This window comes from Falco punctatus (assembly GCF_963210335.1).
Source record: "Falco punctatus genome assembly, chromosome: 3".
Classification (NCBI taxonomy): domain Eukaryota; kingdom Metazoa; phylum Chordata; class Aves; order Falconiformes; family Falconidae; genus Falco; species Falco punctatus.
In genome coordinates, this window is record NC_137582.1 from 56257929 (window position 1) to 56279679 (window position 21751).

Here is a 21751-nt window from a genome sequence, read left to right on the forward strand (position 1 = left end):
CTTTTTAAAAGCCACCACCTCTGAAGGAGATTTGGCTGTATTTTACAACAGAAGCTTTTAGTCTTCCTGAAGGGGTTAGGTAACTGTAGCACCTCCATCTCAGTACCTAGTCTGTTCTTTTCCTGACATCGTCATTTTGGGTGATTATTTCACGGAGCAATTTGGAATAAACTTAAGTCTCCAAAAGATGCAAGTTCCTTTATTTCAGAAGGGGTAAATGCAAGATAGTTGTCTAATTTAGAAAAGGGAAGAGAATCCAAGTACTGCGATGAAACTGGCAAAAAGGTCATTGTCTACTGTCAATGCAGTACCCACCAAAACAGTCATATTTCTATTGTTATAATGAAGTAGCAGAGTCCTACCCTTACACTGCTTTAGTGCAGCACTGAGGATCAATGAAGGCCTGTATAATGCAAAGAACCATACATGAACACCACAACAAGATCTTAAGTTTTTACTTCACCACCAGTTTTCCAACCAAAAAAATATTTAAAAATCACTTTCACAGCACACTGTGAGAATGCCATATGTAGCAGCACTGTATTCTGCTTGATAAAGAGCAGCATCAGAAACAGCAATCAGTTAAAAAAGTTGATCAGAATTTCTTAACTCCAAACCAAACTACATCAGTTCACCTTTAACTGTCTTGTTTTGGAGAGAAAAATTGCTAGATTTTTAGAACTTGCTAAAATAAAGACGACTGACATTAAGAATAAAAGCAAGAGAAAGACAAATGTGAGCACTCTTTTTGCACTTAAAGCAAAAAGCTTAATCTAAAAATAATGACAATCAATATTTAGTTTTCATAGTCTATGATTACTTTGAGGTGTTTGATGCTCTACCCAGAATTTCATTTAGACACAGGATTATGACAGAATTTTTTGCTTGTTTTTTTTTTGCTTGCACTGAGTTCTTGGAACCATTTGTATATTCAAAGTGAAGCTAACTGAGCTTACTCCTGTTACACTGCTTGGATGCAGCCAACAGGACTGCCTGGCACATCGCCAAGGAAGTCCTCTGCGGGCTAGATTCAAATCTGTTTCTCATGTAACAACCAATTGTATTTACAGAGATAGTTAAGAGCCACCTTCCATGTACTTCAAATGAAAAGGTTCAGACTTTTGCATATATAAAGACACTGGTTTGTTAAATTAACATTGTCATGTGATGGCAGCACATAGTTTGACTTTTCATTTTGCCTGTGGTGAAGGATGGAAAGTTCACTGACATTGTGTCCACACACAATTTCTAATTAGTTTTTCAAGTAGCAGGGGGAAGAAGAAAAAAAGGAACTCTCCTACTGTGCTTTCCCACTAAATACTTTAGAATTTATCTTTTTTTTTAACTGAAACATATAAGCTCTGAATCATGCAAAATATGACCACCTCAGTTACATTAGTCTAATGTAACTGGGCAACTGGTAAGTTGTCGGACCATCCAAAGCGATAGTGACAGTCCATTCTCACAGTGCCAGCCTGATGGGTGGGATAAGTTAAAAAAAAAAACAAACACTGAGGCATCACTGTATGCTCACGGTGTTTTCCATTTTGGTATTCAGAGTCAACCACTCTCTCTTGACATCAGTAGTTGTCATTTACCACTGCACCAACATAGTTAGAAGCAGCAAATTTGTTTTTAGTTTCATTAGCAGCTATACACTCGGTGCTATTCATCATATATAGGTGGGTCTCCATCGCTTGAAAACATTGAGAGTTTCTTTCCGTGATTCTGCACGTGATCTTCATTCATCTTCTCCAAAGCTTCGATCTAGAGAGCCAAAAATAAACCCATGCTGAATCATAAAACCATACCTGCACCAGAATGTTTCTGAACAGTGTTAAAAGGTAGCTTTAGATGACTGACCAGGTATATACAATATGCTATTTCAATGGTTCAGTCACATGTGTGGAGCAACATACTTTGGAAGCACTGCTTGAAACATCTGTTCTCAAAGTAAAAGGAGCAGCTCTCTGTAGCTTCATGCTGTGTAACTGAAACACACAAGTTGCAGGGAGGACTCCCTGGATGATTCTAAGACTTCAGCTGTATTCCTCAAAGTATAGAAGCGTCCTCCTCCCCAGCTCTAAACACCCCTGCTGTAACTCTGCCAATCCATCAGCACTGGAGAAATTCCAGGTAATACTAAGATTACAAATCCATTGCAACCTTTTTTAACAGTGAAAGCTGAAGACAGTTACACCTCAATGTTTTATGCAATCAAAGTAACACAGTACAGTAGCTTATTTTGATTTCAGATTGTGATGTTTGGATTACTTCCTCTTGTATTCTAGGGGAGATTAATTTTAGCTACTAGTGACTAAAGTAAAAGTCTTGAAATTTAAGGATGGGCTGCTCAAATTCACCTCTATGTAAACAGCCATGGAAGTCTTTCCCATAAAATTTATAAGCACGAAAGATGACATAAAACAACAACAAACCCCCACCCCAATGCTCACAACAGAGTCAGGGAGGGAGTTGGGTTTTGTTTGATTAATTGATACATAAGGATTATGGAACAGTGACACTGCATTCTCTTTATCTCTTTCTGAGGACCTGCCCCAGGAGTTAACTAGCTTAAAACTCCCACCTACTACATGCTGGACGAGCATAAACCTACACTGTCACTAGGAATCAAGCAGAGTAGAACTGCCATGTTGCCTTTACTTTAGTTAGTAAATGTGGCATGTTTGACACCACATTTTTTTATAAGTGTCTGATATCATGACACATGCCTTGAAGAGTTACAGCCAAAATTTTAAAATTAAAAGCCAAAGGTGACTGAAGATTCCTAGTCCACATTAGCAAGATTTTAGGCTTCAAAGTTGAAAATGTTAGCTTAAACTTTAAATTCAAAGTCAGTTAAAATCTAAAACGTGAAAAATAAGCAGTAGAACAATTATTATTTTTAACCCAGCTTTCGTTTCTCTGCACAATCTTTAACCTATGTAAGGAAAGACAACAAAACTAGCTTTTAAACTAAAACAGGTCACTAAATTTTCCTTAACAGTGAAAAAAGCAATTACGTGCAACATGAAGCCTTTTATACTTGGGAGAAGGGGGATCAGGAAAGGGGGTGGAGAAGTCTGTCAACATCAGTTTCTAAAAATACTTGTACTAGGTTGAAATAATCAAGTTCTGAAAAAGAGATACAGAATGATTGCTGAAATTATACTCACAAATGCTAATCATACAGACTAAACATGGAAAATTAAGGTATTACAATGGCTAACCAAATTAAAATGTTAAGACAACAGAAAAAGCTATACCTCTGCTTGGAAGTCTACTTCATTATCAGCTGTAATATTTAAACTGGAGACAGCATTGAAGAGTTCACGCTCATTAAGCGCTTCTGCCACACCTCCTTTCTGGAAGAACTGGTCAATACAAAAAGCATACATTAAACACCTACTAGATGAAACAAAATATTCCTTTTCCTTCCCCAAGTTACAATTACAGTATTTAGTCAAAATGACATTTTTGCTTTTGTTGACTTACAGATAAAAATAACAGAAAGTTTTAAATTCTAGTGGTACTGGTTTCTTCTCCCACACTATCCCTTTCGAAGAACACCACCATCAGTATGGGCAATACTCAAGAGTAATCATATATATGTGGTGGTGATCATTTTTTACAGACATATTGGTTGACTTTCAGTTAGCTCTGAATTGACTACCTTGGAAAATATTCAGTGTAAAAGACTGTCAAATGCAGAGGTCCTACCTGTGAAACATTCCTACAGTCTCTGAACAAAAACTCAAGTCCATGAGGATGGGTTGGCTCCACAGACTGACTGACATCAATAAGCCAGACCTGTAGTCACAGAGAGATAGCAATTCACTGGGTATTAACATCTCATATTAAACCTTTCCTTCCCACACCAAGAGTAAGCTCACCTTCCCATCATGCCAAAGCATGTTGTATTCACTCATATCTGCATGGACTAGGTTGCACTCCTTATACAACTGTTGCATCATCTGCAAGGAAACAAATTAATGAAGTATGCTACACCCCAAGTAACTGTCATTTGCACAACTGTAACAAAAAAACCCAACACACACAAAACCAAACGACACCCAAAAAACCGCCACCTTTCCCTAGTCACCCACCCCATTTACAGCATTTCTTTCAAATTTTTCAATGAAGTTCCATACAGAGCATCACAATTTTGGAAAACTGCCAGGAAACTAAGCTTTTATCACTGAGCTTAGCTTTGGCAAGTCAGAATAATCAGTTTGGTAAACTCCTGTCAGCTCTGCCAACCAGTCCAAGTGCATGAGACAGATAAACATGTTCTCTAGATATACCTGTCATTCTCACCCCTGTCACACAGGAAATAAGTCTCCCAGTTTTAAATACTTAATCCTAACTAGTATGCACATACACTTGAAACACAGTTGCGCTGGTCTACTGGTCTCAAGATTTGAGACACAGACCATTCATATTATCGAGCTGGATTTTTGGATGGTTGGGATTTTTTTAATATCTATAATGTAATGGTGAGTGGACAGTTCGCAGGTATGTATCTGAACCAATTACAGCAGAGTATCCATTATGCTATATTATAATTTATTCTCTGATATCTAGATTTGCTATAAGGGAGCGTGTAGAGGGGGCTATCCACTGGAGAGTGCTTAAGCATTGTAAATTAAGTAGTCAGTAAACCCTGAAGACTTCAGCGAATTTTCCAAACCACATACTGCTTCTATAAAAGGACTACTTATCATAATTCCTCTGCTGCTAAATATGTTATCAAATTCCAGCATGTTTTCCATTCAGATTAAGATTCAAATTTTAAATTTTTTTTTTAGTGCATAATTTTTATTTATTCTAAGTCACACATTAAACAGCAGCAATAAGCCTTTGGACTCTATATCTTGAGAGCAATGCAGGCATCCTGAAAAGTAAATAAATTGTGATTTGTTCTTTAAGTTTTTTGCCTAAAAGAAAATATAACCAAGAATTGGAGGAGAAATCAGCATTGTCTTACATTAAGAACCTGATAGTAGGCCTTTTTCATATCTTCACTATTAAGTGTTACATCCTTTAGTTTAGGAGCTGGGATTTGATCCTGGCCAATGAAAGACATAACCAAGACGTGTTTCTTAAGGATAACCACTTCAGGACAAGGAATTCCTGCATTTTGCATTCTGTGGATCAGAAAATAGATACTGATTAAGAAAACCAAAACAAAAATGCCAAATCACCTATGGTTCTAGTTCCTGCTTTTTCATTTCCAATCTTAGAGAGCTGTGTGTAAGAAACCTGATCCAGAGTCAAAGAGTCAGAGCTGAAAACCGAATAAATATATGTATTTTGCAAAGGAAAATTCAGATCAAAGCTGTAAGTGGATCTAAAAACACTCACTGAAAACTGATCACTTTTATAGCTAGAGCGTGTTAACTTCATGGGCTTGTAAATTCTGCCACTGAATCACTGAAGATGCTGACCATTCATTACACGGTAAGAAACCAGAGTGCTATTCAATCCGTGCCAGTTTGCCTAAAAATCAATTTAAACTTTTACCCAGATGTAGTGTATCTTCCTTAAACAGAGAATAAGAAACTGACAGGCATTTGACAACTACACTTTTTTATTATTTTACCTTGTTAAGTTATGCATTTCTTTCTCAGCCCACATACGAATAATCTTCCGTGGATTCAATTTACTGAAGCGATCTTTAAATCTGTAGTCATCCTTAATGTATTTGTCACGGTTCTTGAATTCATTAAGAGTTGTTTTAAACACTTTGATGGCACATTCTGGAGGTATAACTTTATCTTCAGATGCACTTCTCATAGAAAAAGTCAAATATATAACAAAGTTAACTATTCTCATCTTTACAAGCAAATGCATGGTGGGTTTGTTCTTAACTATTGCAAAATACAGCAATTTTTAATATAAAAGAAGAACCGATTCTCTTATCAAACTAGGGAACCAATTAAAGTTGAGTTTATAAGATTATATGATTAAGCTTATATATGAATGATTGGCTTTTGGCATTTTCATTTTATGTTGCTTATCAAATAGGTTCCATCTGCCAATTTGTTAATAATTTACTTAAATGTCATAGTTAATAACAGCCCTGCCCGTTAATAGATGTACCTGCTTCAAGAAATTACAAGTGGAAAAGGTCTCACATTAGAACAATAATGGTAGCATCGATGTTTTGTTAAGCACCACAAAGATGTTGCCCATTGAATGATACTGAGCAAAAGAACACTCCTGAATATCGCTCAAGCAAAGGTCAATTTAAAAAAACAACAAAAAGAGTGCATCTTTTTTCCCCCCTCCCGCCCCAGCTTACCTCTCTCTCAACATCTCTAAATAGATTAACTGTATTTGGGTTTTATTTGTTCCTTTGAAACACCACTAGTGGAAAGTGAATTAAATGCACTACAATCACTACTAACGTACTACAACCCTTCCAGCACGGTGGTCTTTAAAACTGGACTCCTGCATGACTTGCAAAGCAAACAGCACCCCAACACTAATCTCAAGGTAACCCAAAAGTAACAAGCAGCACCTCTGCTGACCTGTACACACGGAGCTGATAACACAGCTATCTGTATGGAAAGACCATCTTCAGGTAGCCTATGATCATCATGATAGCTCTGTAGCCTAGGGCAAGTCAGTGGAAAGAGTTCCTCAAAATCTCAGGACTTTTTATAAAAAAGTAGTACATATTTTTCCACAGAAAGCTATAGTGGATATATTAGTGTTCATTAAATGGTCTCCAAGGAGGAAAGTGTGGATTATTTTTTTTTTTTTTCAGTTTATGGTTGGTACCATTTGGTTTTCAAATTTTATTATCTGCATATACACAAATACAAACTTTTTTTGTATGCCTCGAGAATGAAAAAAGTGCAAACAGTTGTAGTTTCTGCTTTTTTAAACCATCTCTGGCACTTAAAGCTACCATCAGTAACAAACAATATACTTACTTTCCTCCATATGCATGAAAAACAACAGATTCTTTTCCTGTGCTGATGCAGCCTGTGATGGTCTCCAGCATCCCAGCATTGACCATCTTGTACAGAAGTAAACGCGTTTTAGGATCCACTGCTTTCTCCTACAGGCAAGAAATTAATACTCAATTTGTTAAAATAATTATTTGCTTTACAGTAAGTTTAGAGTATTTATATCTCCCAAGCGTTCAACTAGGTGGAAAGAATAACATATTAAAAGCATTCTCTCAATTGATAGAGAGAGGGAAAAAACAAAACAAACCAAAAGAACAGATAAAGCAAAGCCGAAGTGCTCCAGCACCATGATCTTGAGATTTAATACTCTCAGGTACCTTATCAGCTGTGTAGCACATACAGTATTTTACCAGTTCCACAAAGTACAGACTGTGGCTCAAGAGCACCTTCTACAGTGCTTTTAAGAAGTCTTTACAAATCATGAATCACAATATCCCAAATATTATACTCCTTTTATATCAGTAACAATAAATACCCGAATTTAAAGAAGCCCATAGCAAGAATTACCAGAGGCCCTGCTCTGAACTCACCCATAAAGCTTATCAACTGACTTCCTAAATTATTAAATTAAGAGTTTACTTGGTCATTTCATCTTCCTGAAACCTGCTGTGAAGACAGATATTTGGAGCCACATGGTTCAGCTGCAGGGAACTAGTCCTCTGGATGGTTTCTATAAATAATTTCTAGACAGTTAATTCACTGTAGCTGATTAAGAGCCAAATTTAGAAAGATAAAGAGAAAAAAATGACAACTGCTTGCTCTTATTTTGATACAGCTCTCACAGTAATGCAGATCAAATACAGACAGCCTTTTTCTAGTAGGAGCTGGCTGATACCATCCCCTTCAGCAATGATAACATGGTATTGCTTAACTGTTTTACTAAAAATGGAACTTTTCAAAAAATTACCAAAACAGTGTTAGTTGTTACACAAGATGAAAAGTATACAGAGAGATTTTATTAAAAACATACAGCAGTGGAGTGCTCCTTCTTTTCATGAAGCCTTGCACTACGACGTTCCTCAGAATAGGCATGTTGCTTTAAGGCATTGAAGACTTGATTTGACAACTTTAAGTCCATCCCGATTCCATCCCCAACTTGGAATTCAGGTGCGAACTACAAGTAGAAGTAACAGAACTTTAAGTATTGCTACTAGCAGACACCAGAAGTTGGCACAAGCAGAAATTTCTCGTTCCGATTTGGAAAAACCTAGGATCAATTAGGACCTATGTGAAAGCTACTTTGTATATTGTTGTCACTATGTTAAAAAACATATTGCTCTAAACACAGAACTTGAAGTTCTTCCCAAATTGATATGAGATTACCTAACATCCTGTAAAAATAGCACTTGCAGCATTTCCTTATCAGCAGAAGTTGCACCACTTACATGAAAGAAAACAGAAGGTATGTAGTATGGATAAACAGACTGAAAATCTGCAAGTCAAACAACTGACTGACAATAAGTTATTTGGCTCATCAGGCAAAATGACCTAAAAAAAAAAATAATTAGGTTACACAACAGCTATGCTTTTCAAAAACAGTCTTGGTATTTTATTTGCCTGTGTACCAAAATTGCTGATAGTTATGTTTTGCCAAAACAGTTCTGTGCAGATTCTTGAATCATGGTCATCAACAAACTATTACTAAATAAAAACCTGCAGAATTCAAACTGCCATTTTGAATAACTAATCCAAACACTGCATTGCTTTCATCCAATGGAAAAAAAGGAAAAAAAAATAATCAGCACTGTATACAGTAGCACAGATGGACGTGCATTAGTTCTTTGGTTGAATTACAGCATTCAAGTTTTACACACAAAGTAAGTTTCCCTAAGTCTTCACTTACATTTTCCATACGAGCAGTGTTCTTTCTTCCACATACCACTTCATCATGTTTAGTAGTAATGTCTTTTCCTTTTCCTATGAAGCCCTTTCTTGGTGTAGTAGTAGGTTTATCTGCCAACAGTGAGAAAAATAAGTCACTTTATATCTAAACAAGCATTAATTAATGCTTATGGAGGTTCCATAATGCCACAACATAATTTTATTTATTAAACAGAATAAAATGCTTCAAATTTTATGATCTTAATGCAGTCTTCTCTTACCCTAAAGGTGACAGCTTAGCTTTTGCTATGTTATGACTTACTTCTGCATCTTCTCTGGGGTGTCTGACATGTTTTTGTTGAGTTAAAGACAGGAATTCAATTATCATGTGCAGGTGCCCCTAGCCAAATGTAGATGACAGACACAGAAATCCCACAATACTTTCCACTTATAATAGTTATTTTGCTAGATTCAGCCACCAAACCATTATCCTGAAGTTACCCGCCCAGCTTCCTGCAGGACACCTCCCAACTGGGTGACCTGATTTTACATACAACTGGCATGTCTCCTTAAGTTAAATACAATTAATTTAACTATGTCATATTCTTAGGTCTATTAACTGAAGAAACTGTATTGTTTAGAACTGCCACGTACCTGCTCTATAAGGATCATGACGGGTATCCTGCCAATCAACCTCATCCTCAGAGCTGTCACTGTCATAGGGATGCACCTTCCGATAATTTTCAAAGGATATAGAGACTGGAGAAACAAAACAAATAAGCATGTCCGCGATTATCAGCAGTTTGCTACTTCCTCACAGCTCTGTCACCCTACTCAGAGTGCCAGGAATATCTCCAAAGCAAAAAAATACTTCTTCTGATAAGGGTACCTTTGCTATCTCCATTGATCTTCCTCTCTTCACGCCGAAGCTGTGCATCATATTCCCTGTCAAATTCCATCTGCAGCATCTGAGCTAGCATTAGGTCACTAGAAGTATCAATATTTTCTCCTGTAATAAATGGTCCTTCAGCAACACTATGTAAAATGAAAACAGAAACTTAAAAAATTAAATACAGTAACCTAAACAGAAATGTTTCTTTGTAACATTTCATTACTCATAGAAAAGATTTCATGCAGAGCTGCATGGAAACTAGTGGATCTACACTGTCCGCCCCCCTCCCAGACAACACTAAATATGAATAGAGCATGACTTCATTTCTCTTTGCCACTTCTTTACCATGCAAATGCTAAACTTTTACTCACCTTCCATTCTGTAATAAGCCCTGTTTTTAAGATGCCCTTTATGAAAGGGAAAGGCAGCATACAAGTGTATGTGTGTAGCTATATATATATATATATTTAAATATGTTTATAAACAAACTGATAAAAACTTAGAAAATCCCCAACAACCAAAGAGCGCTGCTTTGCTCTGCTTCACAGAAAAGACTGTAGGCAAAATCTGTACAAATTTAGAACTAGTAAGCTCTTGGTCTATGTTTAGAGCTTCCAAGTATTAGGAAGATACAGGTGATACACCCAACAGTTCTTGAAAGAACATTGTACACTGCTAACAAAAGACTTGAAAAAGGAAGAAAAAAAGTGTTTCTGATATTTCTCAAAACACAGCTTACGGACTGTTTTAGAGCACTCAAAACAATGCAAAGAAAATATCAAGAAGGAAGGGTGACAGAGGAGAGAAACTAAGGAAAAGTTTTAACTGGGGAAGCCATCGTCACTGAAAAAGGCCTGAAGAAGCAGAGTTAGGCAAAGCGTTTACTGTATCATGATTTATTAAGCACACTGTAATAAATACACAAGAGACAGAAGATGGCTTCACAACTCTGGAGAGTTGTGAACTAATCCAGGACTTAAACTTACGCAACCACTTCAGGAAAAGCAGCATTTTCTTCTTCCAGCTGCAGCTCTTTCGCCAGCTGTTCACTCATTACCTCAGCAAGGGAACAGGATATTGATGCTGTGTTAGGGGCTCCCCATGGACACTGTAAATAAACATTTTATTCAGTGGCAACACAATAGTCAGGGTAATTAGCTATCACTGGCTCTAAAATAAGCTCATGTAATCTTATAAGAGCTTGTCTTCCATACTTAGGGAATTATGATGAAGTACAGAAAATATCTCAAAGAATAGTTTCATAAACTCAATCGGGAGAACTGTGATTGAAAGGATGTTGATGTTCACTTACTAATGGGGGAAAAAAAGCATTGGCTTGTTATTGTCAGTACCCTCTGAAGACAGGGGCAGGGCCTTCCAGGAGAGTCTGCTTACGAGCATACACACAGTCTATGTAAAATTTCTCTTGGAATAACACAACAGTAATAGTTTATGCACAGCTTGCTCGCCCATTTCTAGAACCCTAAAAGGGCAGCCAACACAAACAGCCTCTGGAAAACGCAGAGGCATGCACACAACTTTGCTTGGGGAGGCGGGGGCTGGGAAATGACAAATCCAACCAAGTTGTGACTCACTGCCTACCTCCTTGATAACTAAACTCACTTAGACCCAATTCCCTGCTCAGCAACAGTGCCTGGAGAGGAGGAACTCATTTATCAGGGTCCAACAGCAGCTCCCTTCACCAAGATAACTGCCGGCAGCAGCAAACCGTGCCATACCCTGCCTTAACGCAGGTCACTCCTCACGGAATAACTGACCCTTGTTTTGCTGACACCACTTCACAGCGTGCTCTCGACGGCCTCAGCCCGCTCAGGGGCAGACGGGCTGGAGCTACCGCCGTGCCTGCCCCCTGCCGTCAGCGACGGGCGCCCAGAGACGGTGCCCGTGCACCGACATGCCTTTGTCCTCCCCCACCTCCCGGGAGCCAGGCCCGCGGCGGCCGTAACTGGACGGCCCCGGCAAGTCGAGGTGCCGCGGGAGGCCACGGGGTGCCGGACACCGCGGCCCGCGCCAGGGCCAGGGCCTAGCAGCGCCCGGCCGCCGCCGTTAAGGCCCGGCGGGCCTGCGCCCGCGCCCTCCGCCCTGCCCGCGCTCACCTTGCTCTGCCAGGCGGGGCCCGGCCCGGCGTCGGGAGCGGCGGCGACTCCGACCGAGTCCATCTGCGCATGCAATGGCGGGCGGCGGCGCAGCAACAGCAGCGGCGGGGCTCTGCTCCGGGCAGCGACGCTCCCTCTGCCAAACCTTCCGGGTTCTCCCCGCTGCCCCGTGCCGTCAGCTGCCGTCAGGCTCCCCATTGGGCGGCGGCACAGGGCTGCACCCGCCTTTCCGGTGATGTCACCGGGGTGGTGGCCGTGGGGTCACCGGCGGGGCCTGGAGGCTCTCGGCGTCGCCCGCGAGTGGAGGCGGCAGCGGGTGGGAGCGCGATGGCAGCGGGGGCGGTGCTCACCGCAGGATAAACGGCGGAACCGAGGGAAGGCGCGGGGGAACATAAGCGAGCAAATTAATTTGATCCTGATCCCACAATATATTCAATATTAATATTAATAATGTTGTATAAATATATACAAAGATTATATATAAACGTGTATATATTATTAATAGAAAATATTAATAATGTAAACACAAAATCAGGTCCTTCGTGTGTGATCTGATAGCTGTTACATCTCAGTTTTATATGTAACATTTATCTGGGAAATAGTACTGTGATTAAAATGCCCCATGTGCAGGACTGGGGCAACCGGATAGTGTTTTGCTGCAACACAGTCACTGTTTCGAGTCTGGTCAAACAAGCATCCCAGCAGGAAAGAAGCGATGCCTAAAAACCTCCCCAGGCCTGGCTCACCAGCAGGTATCTGCAAACATAGACAAATGTGCCATCACAGCCACCAGTGACAACCAGAAAACCAGCCTAGCAAAGCTGGCTGGCTGCAGGAGAAGCAGTCAGGGGTCATACAGCCCCTGCAGCACCCCCAGCCTGCTCGGAGTAAGTTCCCTGTTACACATCTAGCAAAGGCGTCGGTGCCAGGGCAGGCCCAGTAAAAGCCACTCTCCTCAACTCTCAGCCCTGCAAGAATCAGCTTAGTTGACCAAAGTCCATCTAATTTGTCTTTAACAACCTGCAATGACTGACATTAACATTCTCCCATGACAACCTGTTCCAGTGTTTGTTATTGCAGAAAGTCCCCAACTAAAGGGCAGGCTGTTTGGGAGAGGGAGGGACCCAAGTTGCAGCACACAACCTGCAGGTGTGACACAGGTGTGTGCCATGGAGGCATTACAAAATCATAGAATCATTTAAGTTGGAAAAGACCTTTAAGATGACATCAAGTCCAACCATTAACCTAGCCCTGCCAAGTGCTAGTATGGCTTTGTCTGATGATGTGGTACCAGTGTGGTTCTTATCCTCTCTGCCTCTTAGCCCTGGCAGAAATAGATTATTTCTTTCCCTTTGCAGCTGCCTTTCGGGGTGTGAAGATTGCTGCCACGCCCCTTCAATCATCTTTAGCTAGATTTATCAGTTTTATAAATGAGCAGAATGTCAAAGCAATGTCCTGCTGCCCCAAGAAATCATTGTTTTAGCACAGCTGTACAAGCACTGATTAAGAAAATGGGTTTGGGTAGTTTTTGATTCAAAAAGGCATTAACAATGACTTAATAATCCTATGCCTTTTTATTCAGCTTTTCATTATCAGAAATAAGTCTTCTGTATTAGTCTCTTAAATATTACCTGATCAGGCCTTGATCCCGTGACCTCTTATATGAATGGGTCAAGGTTTGAACTGAATTACATTAAGAAGAAATGATCTACAAAATGACATGTAAACAAAATAATTTGCCACACATTCACATTGCCTAAGAAAAACAGTTAAAAATCTAGGTAGAGCAGGAACTACCCTTCATATTACTCAAAATAATTCCAAAGCTACATAGCAATTACTTATGTAATTCAAGTTGGTCATGATAAACATCAGCAAAAATGTGTACCTTCATTCTTAATCCCTCACTGTAAGTGGCTTGCAAGAATTCACACGTCTGTGCATTTTGCTGTAGGAAGATATATCGTCTTCGTTCAAGTCTCCCACTTTCAATAAGAAATACTGCAAAAAAACCACAAAGAGAAATACCACTGTAATATTTTGCATTAAAAGGATACTCTGCTAAAATAAAAAGTCAAAGGTATTCTTATCAAATGCTTACATTAGTCTTTGTAGATATCTGTAAACTTGTCGTATTCTTTTTTAAAGCTTTACAGGCTGAATTCTTGGCACAATACAAAGTACACCTTTGTTTGCAAAATACACATTTGACATGCTTACATAAACACATGCTCTGCAAAGGGAAATGCTGTATCACCTGCCGTGCCATCTCTACCACATCTGTTACAGTGGCATGTCAGTGACCTCCGTAGGCCTGGGTGGAACAAACCTTTCAGTGCTGGAAATCTGACGTCTGTTTTGGGCCACCTCCTTACAAACCGGATAGGATTGCACCTGATGGACCAAAATTCTTGAATTTGCAGTGGTGCAGTAGAGACTGTTCAGCTGTTGGGCTCTGCTGACTTCGTCTTTTGAGGCTAAACATAAGAGGTTAGACAGGCTCATTTTATGGGCCAGATTTGGCCTCTGGTCTACGAGTTAGCATCCCCCCTCACTCCCTAGTGTAGGCCATGTTCAGTTCCTTATCTGTGCTGCTTTGCTCTGTCCTCTAAAAAATAGGGTACAGAGAGAGCCCTGTACGTTGCATTACCCAAGCAAAGCCAAGGTGAGAACTGCAGAGACAGGGCCTTGTCTTGTTTATATCAGATCTGGGAAGAAAGAGGCTTACCTAGGCTGTAATAAAAGAATACCCAGTGACGGTGACTAGTCAGGGCACATCTCCCACTGCTTCTCTACCTCCCTGGGATATTTATAGTTTACATATCACCAATGAATCATAGAATCAGAGTGGTTCAGGTTGGAGGGCACTTTACAGGTCAGCTAGTCCAACCCCCTGCAATGAGCAGGGACATCTTCAACTCCATCAGGTTGAATTCCATCAGAGCCTCATCCAGCCTGACCCTGAATGCTTCCAGGGATGGGGCACCTACCACCCCTCTGGGAAACCTCTTCCAGTGTTCCACCACCAGCATTTAAAAAAATACTCCCTCATATCTCTGCCTCATATCAAACCATAATCCCTTGTGCTATCGCAACAGGCCCTACTGAAGGGCCTGTCCCCATCCCCCTTACAAGCCCCCTTTAGGCACTGGAAGGCCACAATAAGGTCTCCCCGGAGCCTTCCCTTCTCCAGGCTGAGCAGCCTCAGCTGCCCCAGCTTTCCCTCACAGGAGAGGTGTTCCAGCCCTCTGACCAGGTTTGTGTCCCTCCTCCGGACCCGCCCCAGCAGGTCCCTGTCCCTTCCAGTGCCGAGGCCCCAGAGCTGGAACAGCGCTGCGGTGGGGTCTCACCAGAGCGGGGCAGAGGGGCCGAACCGCCTCCCTCGACCCGCTGGCCACGCTTCTTCTGGTGCAGCCCAGGGTACGTTTGGCTGGCGCCGCCGGCTCTCGCCCAGCTCCTCCCCGGCCCGCACCGCGCCCTTCTCCGCGGGGCCGCGCTCGGCCGCGGGGCGCAGCGACGGCCCTTTAAGGAGGCGGCGGCCGGCGGGGGAGCGCGGTGCCCATTGGAGCGGCCGCGGCGCGACGTGTCGCTGCGATGGCCGCCGCCGGCCGGGCCCGCGCACCGGGGCGTTCGCGGCGGAGCGAGCGTTGACAGATGTATTTGAAGAGGCCGGCGGGCGGCCTCGCCTTCTGCCTCTTCTACCTGGCCTCCTGCTTCACCAACAAGGTGAGGGCGGGCGCGGAGCCGCCCCGGGCTCGGAGGGGCCGGGCGCGGCGGAGGAAAGTGCGGGGGCGCTGGGCAGGTGATCCGCTGTGGCGGGAGCGGGGGCTGCGCTTGGTGGGGCGAGGTAAAAGCGGGGACCCAGGAGGACGTGGAGGAGGGACCGTGCCCTCTGCTTGCCCTGCCCTGCAAGCCCGGAGGAGGGCTGTCCCACGAGTGAAGCCCCCCCGGCATGTCAGCCCCGGGGCCCGCCGCCGCCGCCCGGGGCTGCGCTCCACACGGCGAGTACAGCTGGGTCTGCCCCCCTTGGTTTCCTCAGTGCCTGCCGCCTGTACCTTCCCACGACACACACGTGCCCATATTGACATACTTAGGAGAGTACAGGGGTGGGCATCGTGTTGTTCAAATGAATGAAACGTTAGCTCAAGAGCCAGAAATTACGCTGCTTTGAAAGCATCGGTGATGCTGAATGTATTTCATGACTGGGTGTCTAGCGACCACTGAATGCACAGTCATCCCAAAAGAAGATCTGCCAACTGGAACAATAATACAGAGTATCCAAAGGAAAAATGTGAAATATTCAAAGTGTTACCGTGGTGGTGAGACAAGTATTAGCTTCCATGGACACTCTGACAGTTTAATTAACCTGAAAATTAACGACAAGAAATCTGTTTTCCACTGTGCAACTTAATTGCCTGTTGGTATTGCTGAAATGCCTAAGCAGAGGGAGAAGCAGGCTGAAGATAGCCACATTGTGAACAAGATTTTGTAGTTTAAACATAGTTTGAAGTAGTTTTTTCTCTCTGGGAGGATGAGATAGAGTAACCACTCCTTGCTGTCCTATTTGTCAGAGAGTGTGTCTGTGTTTCTGTGCAGATTTCTGAAATAAAAGATGTTCGTGAAGCAATTAGGGTATGAGTTTCCTGAAGGAGAGTTAGAGAAAAGCAGCATTTTGGAGGTGAACATGAAATGCCATCTCAGCATTGGCCATTGGTTTCTGTTCCAAGGTACAGTTGCCATTAAGGATGCCCAGAAATAGACTGAAGTCCAGTCATGAAGCAGAGTTTGTAGGGAGAGATAATACAATTTATTTGAAAGACTGCAAGGAGCAGTGAAGGGACTGAACAGAAAGGGGCTAGGAGAGCTGCCAGATTGCATCATGCATTATCCTGACAGAGCCGGTGAGGGAGCCAGCCAGGGGAGATGCCCCGCTGGACCTGCTGTTTACAAACGGGGCAGGGAAGGACTGGTGGGTGATGTGGTGGTCAGGGGACATCTTGGGCATAGCAACCATGAGATGATAGAGTTTTTTGATTCTCGGAGAAGCAAGGAGGGAGGTCAGCAGAACCCACTGCCTTGGACTTCCAGGGGGCAGACTGTGGCCTGTTTAGGAGACTGGTTGACAGAGTCCCTTGGGAGGCAGCCCTGGATGGCCAAGGGGTCCAGGAAGGCTGGACATTCTTCAAGAAGGAAAGCTTAAAGGTGCAGGAGCAGGCTGTCCCCATGTGCTGAAAGACAAGCTGGCAGGGAAGAAGACCAGCCTGGCTGAACAGAGAGCTTCAGCCGGAGCTCAGGGAACAAAGGAGAGTTCGCCACCTTTGGAAGAACGGGCAGGCAACGCAGGAGGACTATAAGGATGTCTCAGGGCTATGCAGGGAGAAAATTAGAAAGGAGAAAGCCCAGCGGGAACTCAGGCTGGCCACGGCTGCAAAAGGTAACAAAAAATGTTTTTACAAATACATTAGAAACAAAAGGAGGGCCAAGGATAATCTGCATCCTTTATTGCATGCAGGGGGGGAACATGGCCACAAAGGCTGAGGGAAAGGCTGAGGTACTCGGTGCTTTCTCTGCCTCAGTCTGTAATAGCAAGACCAGCTTCCCCCTGGCTGCTCGGCCCCCTGGGCTGGAAGGCAGGGACAAGGAGCAGAACAAAGTCCCCACAGTCCGGGAGGAAACGGTCAGTGACCGGCTGCTCCACTTGGACACGCGCAAGTCTATGGCGCCGGGTGGGATCCACCCCGGGGTACTGGGGAGCTGGCAGAGGAGCTCGCCAAGCTGCTCTCCATCATTTATCAACAGTTCCAGCAGACTGGGAGGTCCCAGAAGGCTGGAGGTCAGCCAGGGTGATGCCCAGCTACAAGAAGGGCAGGAAGGAGGATCTGGGAAACCGCAGGCCTGTCAGCCTGACCTCGGTGCCGGGGCAGGTTATGGAGCAGGTCATCCTGAACACCATCACGGGGCATGTCAGGACACCTGGGCGATCAGGCCCAGCCAGCGTGGGGTTATGAAAGGCAGGTCCTGCTTGATGAACCTGATCTCCTTCTATGACAAGATGACCCACCTAGCGGATGAGGGAAAGGCTGTGGATGTGTCTCCCTGGACCTTAGTAAAGCCCTTGACACCGTCTCCCACAGCATCCTCCTGGGGAAACTGGCTGCCCATGGCTTGGGCAGGTGTACTCTGTGCTGGGTTAAAAGGTGGCTGGCTGGCCGAGCCCAGCTGGTGGTGAATGGAGTCACATCCAGCTGGGGACTGGTCACAAGTGGTGTTCCCCAGGGCTCAGTGCTGGGGCCAGTGCTGTTTAGTATCTCTGTTGATGATCCGGACAAGGGGATCGAGTGCCCCCTCAGTAAGTTTGCAGGTGACACCAAGTTGTGGGGGAGGGTTGACCTGCCGGAGGGCAGGCAGGCTCTGCAGAGGGGTCTGGACAGGCTGGACCGATGGGACAAGGCCAACTGTTTGAGGTGCAGCCAGGCCCAGTGCCGGGCCCTGCCCCTGGGTCACACCAGCCCCACGCAGCGCTACAGGCTGGGGCAGAGCGGCTGGGAAGTGCCTGGTGGGAAAGGGCCTGGGGGTGCTGGTCACCAGCCAGCTGGACGTGAGCCAGCAGTGTGCCCAGGGGGCCAAGGTGGCCATCAGTGTCCTGGCTTGTATCAGAGACAGTGTGGCCAGCAGGAATAGGGAGGTGATTGTCCCCCTGTGCTTGGCACTGGTGAGGCCGCAGCTCGAATGCTGGGTTCGGTTTTGGGCCCCTCACTACAAGGAGGGCATAGACGTGCTGGAGCGTTATAATTATATGGAGACAATGGTGTTAGGATTATTGGTCTTGATTCTGCCAAAAGTTGCCTCTGTAGTTGCCTCTGTAGTATGATATGATTTTAATTGACAAGTGCTTGTGTCTTTTTTTTTTTTTTTTTTTTTTTCCCCCTGTTAATCCTTCTCCCATTCAGTGTGATGCATGGAGTGTGCTCAGAAAGTGAGAGAGCAATTCAGGAGGTAGCTGCCTCGCCATCGTTCGGTGTGTCCACTCCATACCGTGTACTTTAGTGTCTGCTACCTTCCACAGTGACTGGGGCAGCATCCAGTAGTTCTGGCATGGGAAGAGAAATTACTGAATTTCTTTTTCTTTATTTTGGTAGAAACTTTTCTGTGTGTGTGTTTCGTTGCTCTTGTGATTGTTTGTTAATGTTATAAGCTGTAGGTGTTTGATGTCCATTAATTTGTTATTTGTTTTCCAGTATGTCCTGTCTGTCCTGAAATTTACCTACCCTACCCTTTTTCAAGGGTAAGTATTGTTTTAAGGATACAGTTGTTTAAAAAATTACTTTCATGAGTAAATGTCTTGCTGTTCCATGCTGAAGCAAACTTTAATAACTCTTGCTATTACTGGCTTTTGCTGTCTAGAGGGCTTACTTCATGAAGCCTTAGTAAAACATTCATTAATGTGTCTTGGTTAATTTTTAAACATCATGGTGGTGATGTAATTAAGATAGAGACTCTGTCATTTCTCATTTTTTTTGAAAGTCTTATGCTTCAGCATGGAAAGTAGCAATTATAGCACAGCCTGTATTCTTTGGAGATGGCACTCATGGGCAAAGTACAGATGTGGTGTAGTCTTTTACTGTGCTAATGAAAACCAACCTTAAACCCATCTTTAGGCATACACAAATACCATGTTGTTTATTTTCATGCTTAGCCTTTGTTGTGACTCTGAATCAGAAGTCACTGTCATATCTTAATGTTTATCATGAGAAATATAATGTTTTGTCAAGTATCCATATATACCATTAATGCCTTTAATAATTTGTGAGATGTTTAGTCAAAATCTGACCACTTAAGAGTCAAGACTTCCCCCATTTCTTCTGTTGAGATAATGGTAAAATCTGCAGACACTGGATATCTTGAATTCCTTTACTGCTGCTTAGCATGGCTTATATTTTTGCCTGACTTGCAGCCCCAGGAATGCAGTCAACTCTAGGAATAATTGCCTTGGGAATCTCCATTTTCTTTGAGCGTACTCAGCTTTGTTAAATATGCTTTCTTCGGTTTTGACACACATGGAGTCTCTCTTGGACAAGGCTTTTATCATTTGGGAAAGGGTTTTGAGTAGGGTATGTAAAATGTGTGGTAAATCAATAGTAAAAACCATATTGCAGTGCCAAGCCTTATGGTATCTGTGTTACCACACTCACTTCCTTTTTCTGTTATTAGGAAATGCATCTCAGCATCTTAATATTTTTCCAAAAGTTCTGGCTTTTAAAAGTGACCTTTCCTTAAAAATTAAGTGGCTCAGGTACACTTTCATTTAGAGCTATGACAGATGAGCAAAGGAGGAAAAGAATGTTATTCTCAGTTCATGCTGTTATTATTTGTTGTCATTGTTTTTGTTCCCTATACAATCTAAGACTATGTTGCATAGCGGTAAGCATCTGAAAGTGTTATTAACTTCTGACCTTAAAACTGAGACAAGAGGAAATTCTTCACAATAAAGTTGTGGGAATTAATCAGTTGCTTGGAGTAGAGCACGGTCAAGCCTGCAGCAAACATCAGGGCTATCTTTAAGCTCTCATATCTCCTCGTTTAAAAAAAGGTGGAGTGAGCTGTGATAGTAGCATTGAATCAATGAGCTTGCTCTTCTCTGACACTGTCCGACTGTATGTAATACTGCATAGACTGAATATTTGTTTATTCTGCATATGTGTGAGAGAGATTTTAAATAGCTGGTTAAATGCATTGCAATGAATGGGAATAATAAAACCACTGCTATACCTGTTACAGATGTTAATGTGATTTAACACTGTAATACAGTATCTCTGTCTGAACTATGGTAGTTGTTTAAGGATTTTCACCCAAGAAACATGAAATACCTCTCTGAAAACCACTAGCTTAAGGAAGAAGGAAGCTAATAACTTACTTTAAAAGCTTAAAAAATATCAGTGTGCATCACTACTGATTTTAAGTTATCCTCAAGCATTTCTAAGGCCTCACATACTAGCTCCATAATAGACTAAGGAACACCTTTAAGGTAAGGTAAGTCAGTGCAGAATGTATGTAATGGTTACATACCTTTTCAATGAGAAAACTGCAGTATTGTGGTTTATATGCAGGGTTATCTGGCTGTAAAGATGTTTTCTCTAGAGTCTCTGAATCAGAGGCTCATGCAGCATAACGATGTTATTGTTGATGACACTTCACGTGGTGCCTGCTACGCAAAATGTGTGTGTGTGTGTGTGAGCAGTCTGAGTTCAAGGGAGTTTTTAATCTAAGCCCAGCATGAAGAACCATGGGAAGTCTTAGAGCTAATGTTTGAAACTGTGAGGACTACACACGTCATCCTTGGGGCTTATTACTTCAGCTGGAGTGAGTCTTTGAATTCTGAAATAAATGTTTATTTGTTAAAACACTAACAGTTTATGTATGAAAAGATAGTAATCTCTTGTCACAAACCTTGTCTTGCTTGATTTTCAGGTCATCGTGGCTGTAACATCACTATTATTATTGTTATTATTAAACCTTGTGTGGGGAGAGATGATAAAATGGAGTTTTTGGTAGGATGACTAAGGTAATTGTAGTTGATGGTAATTTATAAAACATTTTAAATGGGAGTGGAAACATCAGAATATTAGAAAATTTGGAAAAAGTGAAGGCCCACAAAAATGAAAGATTCCAAGGGGAATAATGTCATCCCTGGTAATCTAGAGAAATAGATAACTAGAGTCATGGGTGTGCTGTGAGAAATTCTGTGGATTCTGAGGTTGTATTCCACGTGGTTAACAAGAACAAACAAGCTGTTTTGCTTCTATTTCAGGTGGCAGACGTTAGTGGGTGGGCTTCTGCTTCACGTCTCCTGGAAGTTGGGCTGGGTGGAGATAAACTTGTGTTCAAGGTACTGTAGGGTTTTCAGTATTTGCTAAATACTTGTTTTCTGTAGGTGGCTTATG

General features: G+C 42.7%; 2 protein-coding genes across 8 annotated transcripts in view; one reads left to right on the top strand and one right to left on the bottom strand.

Annotated features, from left to right (window-relative positions):
* Positions 1-439: 439 nt before the first annotated feature.
* Positions 440-12136, bottom strand: RIOK3 (RIO kinase 3). The gene is made up of 13 exons (XM_080380592.1): positions 11811-12136; positions 10680-10801; positions 9691-9836; positions 9456-9560; positions 8824-8933; positions 7951-8094; positions 6942-7069; positions 5603-5791; positions 4988-5147; positions 3894-3974; positions 3721-3810; positions 3267-3374; positions 440-1767 (listed from the first exon to the last, which is right to left on the bottom strand). The coding sequence occupies exons 1-13, from the start codon at positions 12006-12008 to the stop codon at positions 1666-1668; spliced, it is 1683 nt and encodes a 560-aa protein (XP_080236718.1). The 5' UTR covers positions 12009-12136; the 3' UTR covers positions 440-1665.
* Positions 12137-15318: 3182 nt separating this feature from the next.
* TMEM241 (transmembrane protein 241) overlaps positions 15319-21751 on the top strand; it is a 61890-nt gene continuing 55457 nt past the window's right edge. For 6 of the 7 annotated variants that reach the window (XM_080380618.1, XM_080380623.1, XM_080380624.1 and 3 more), the window contains exons 1-3: positions 15319-15536; positions 19049-19095; positions 21619-21696. In XM_080380618.1, the coding sequence (XP_080236744.1) occupies positions 15465-15536; positions 19049-19095; positions 21619-21696 (197 nt within the window). In that variant the 5' untranslated portion in view covers positions 15319-15464. The remainder of the gene's footprint in view (positions 15537-19048; positions 19096-21618; positions 21697-21751) is intronic. The other variant, XM_080380622.1, reaches the window with a different exon arrangement.

Excerpts from the sequence above, each read along its gene's own strand:
- RIOK3 (XM_080380592.1), bottom strand. The coding sequence starts at position 12,008 with ATGGGGAGCCTGACGGCAGCTGACGGCACGGGGCAGCGGGGAGAACCC. Across the intron at positions 7,070-7,950 it reads AGAAGGAGCACTCCACTGCT|GAGAAAGCAGTGGATCCTAA; the intron begins GTATGTTTTTAA and ends TCTTGCCTGTAG. Across the intron at positions 3,975-4,987 it reads CCTACTATCAGGTTCTTAAT|ATGATGCAACAGTTGTATAA; the intron begins GTAAGACAATGC and ends GTTTCCTTGCAG.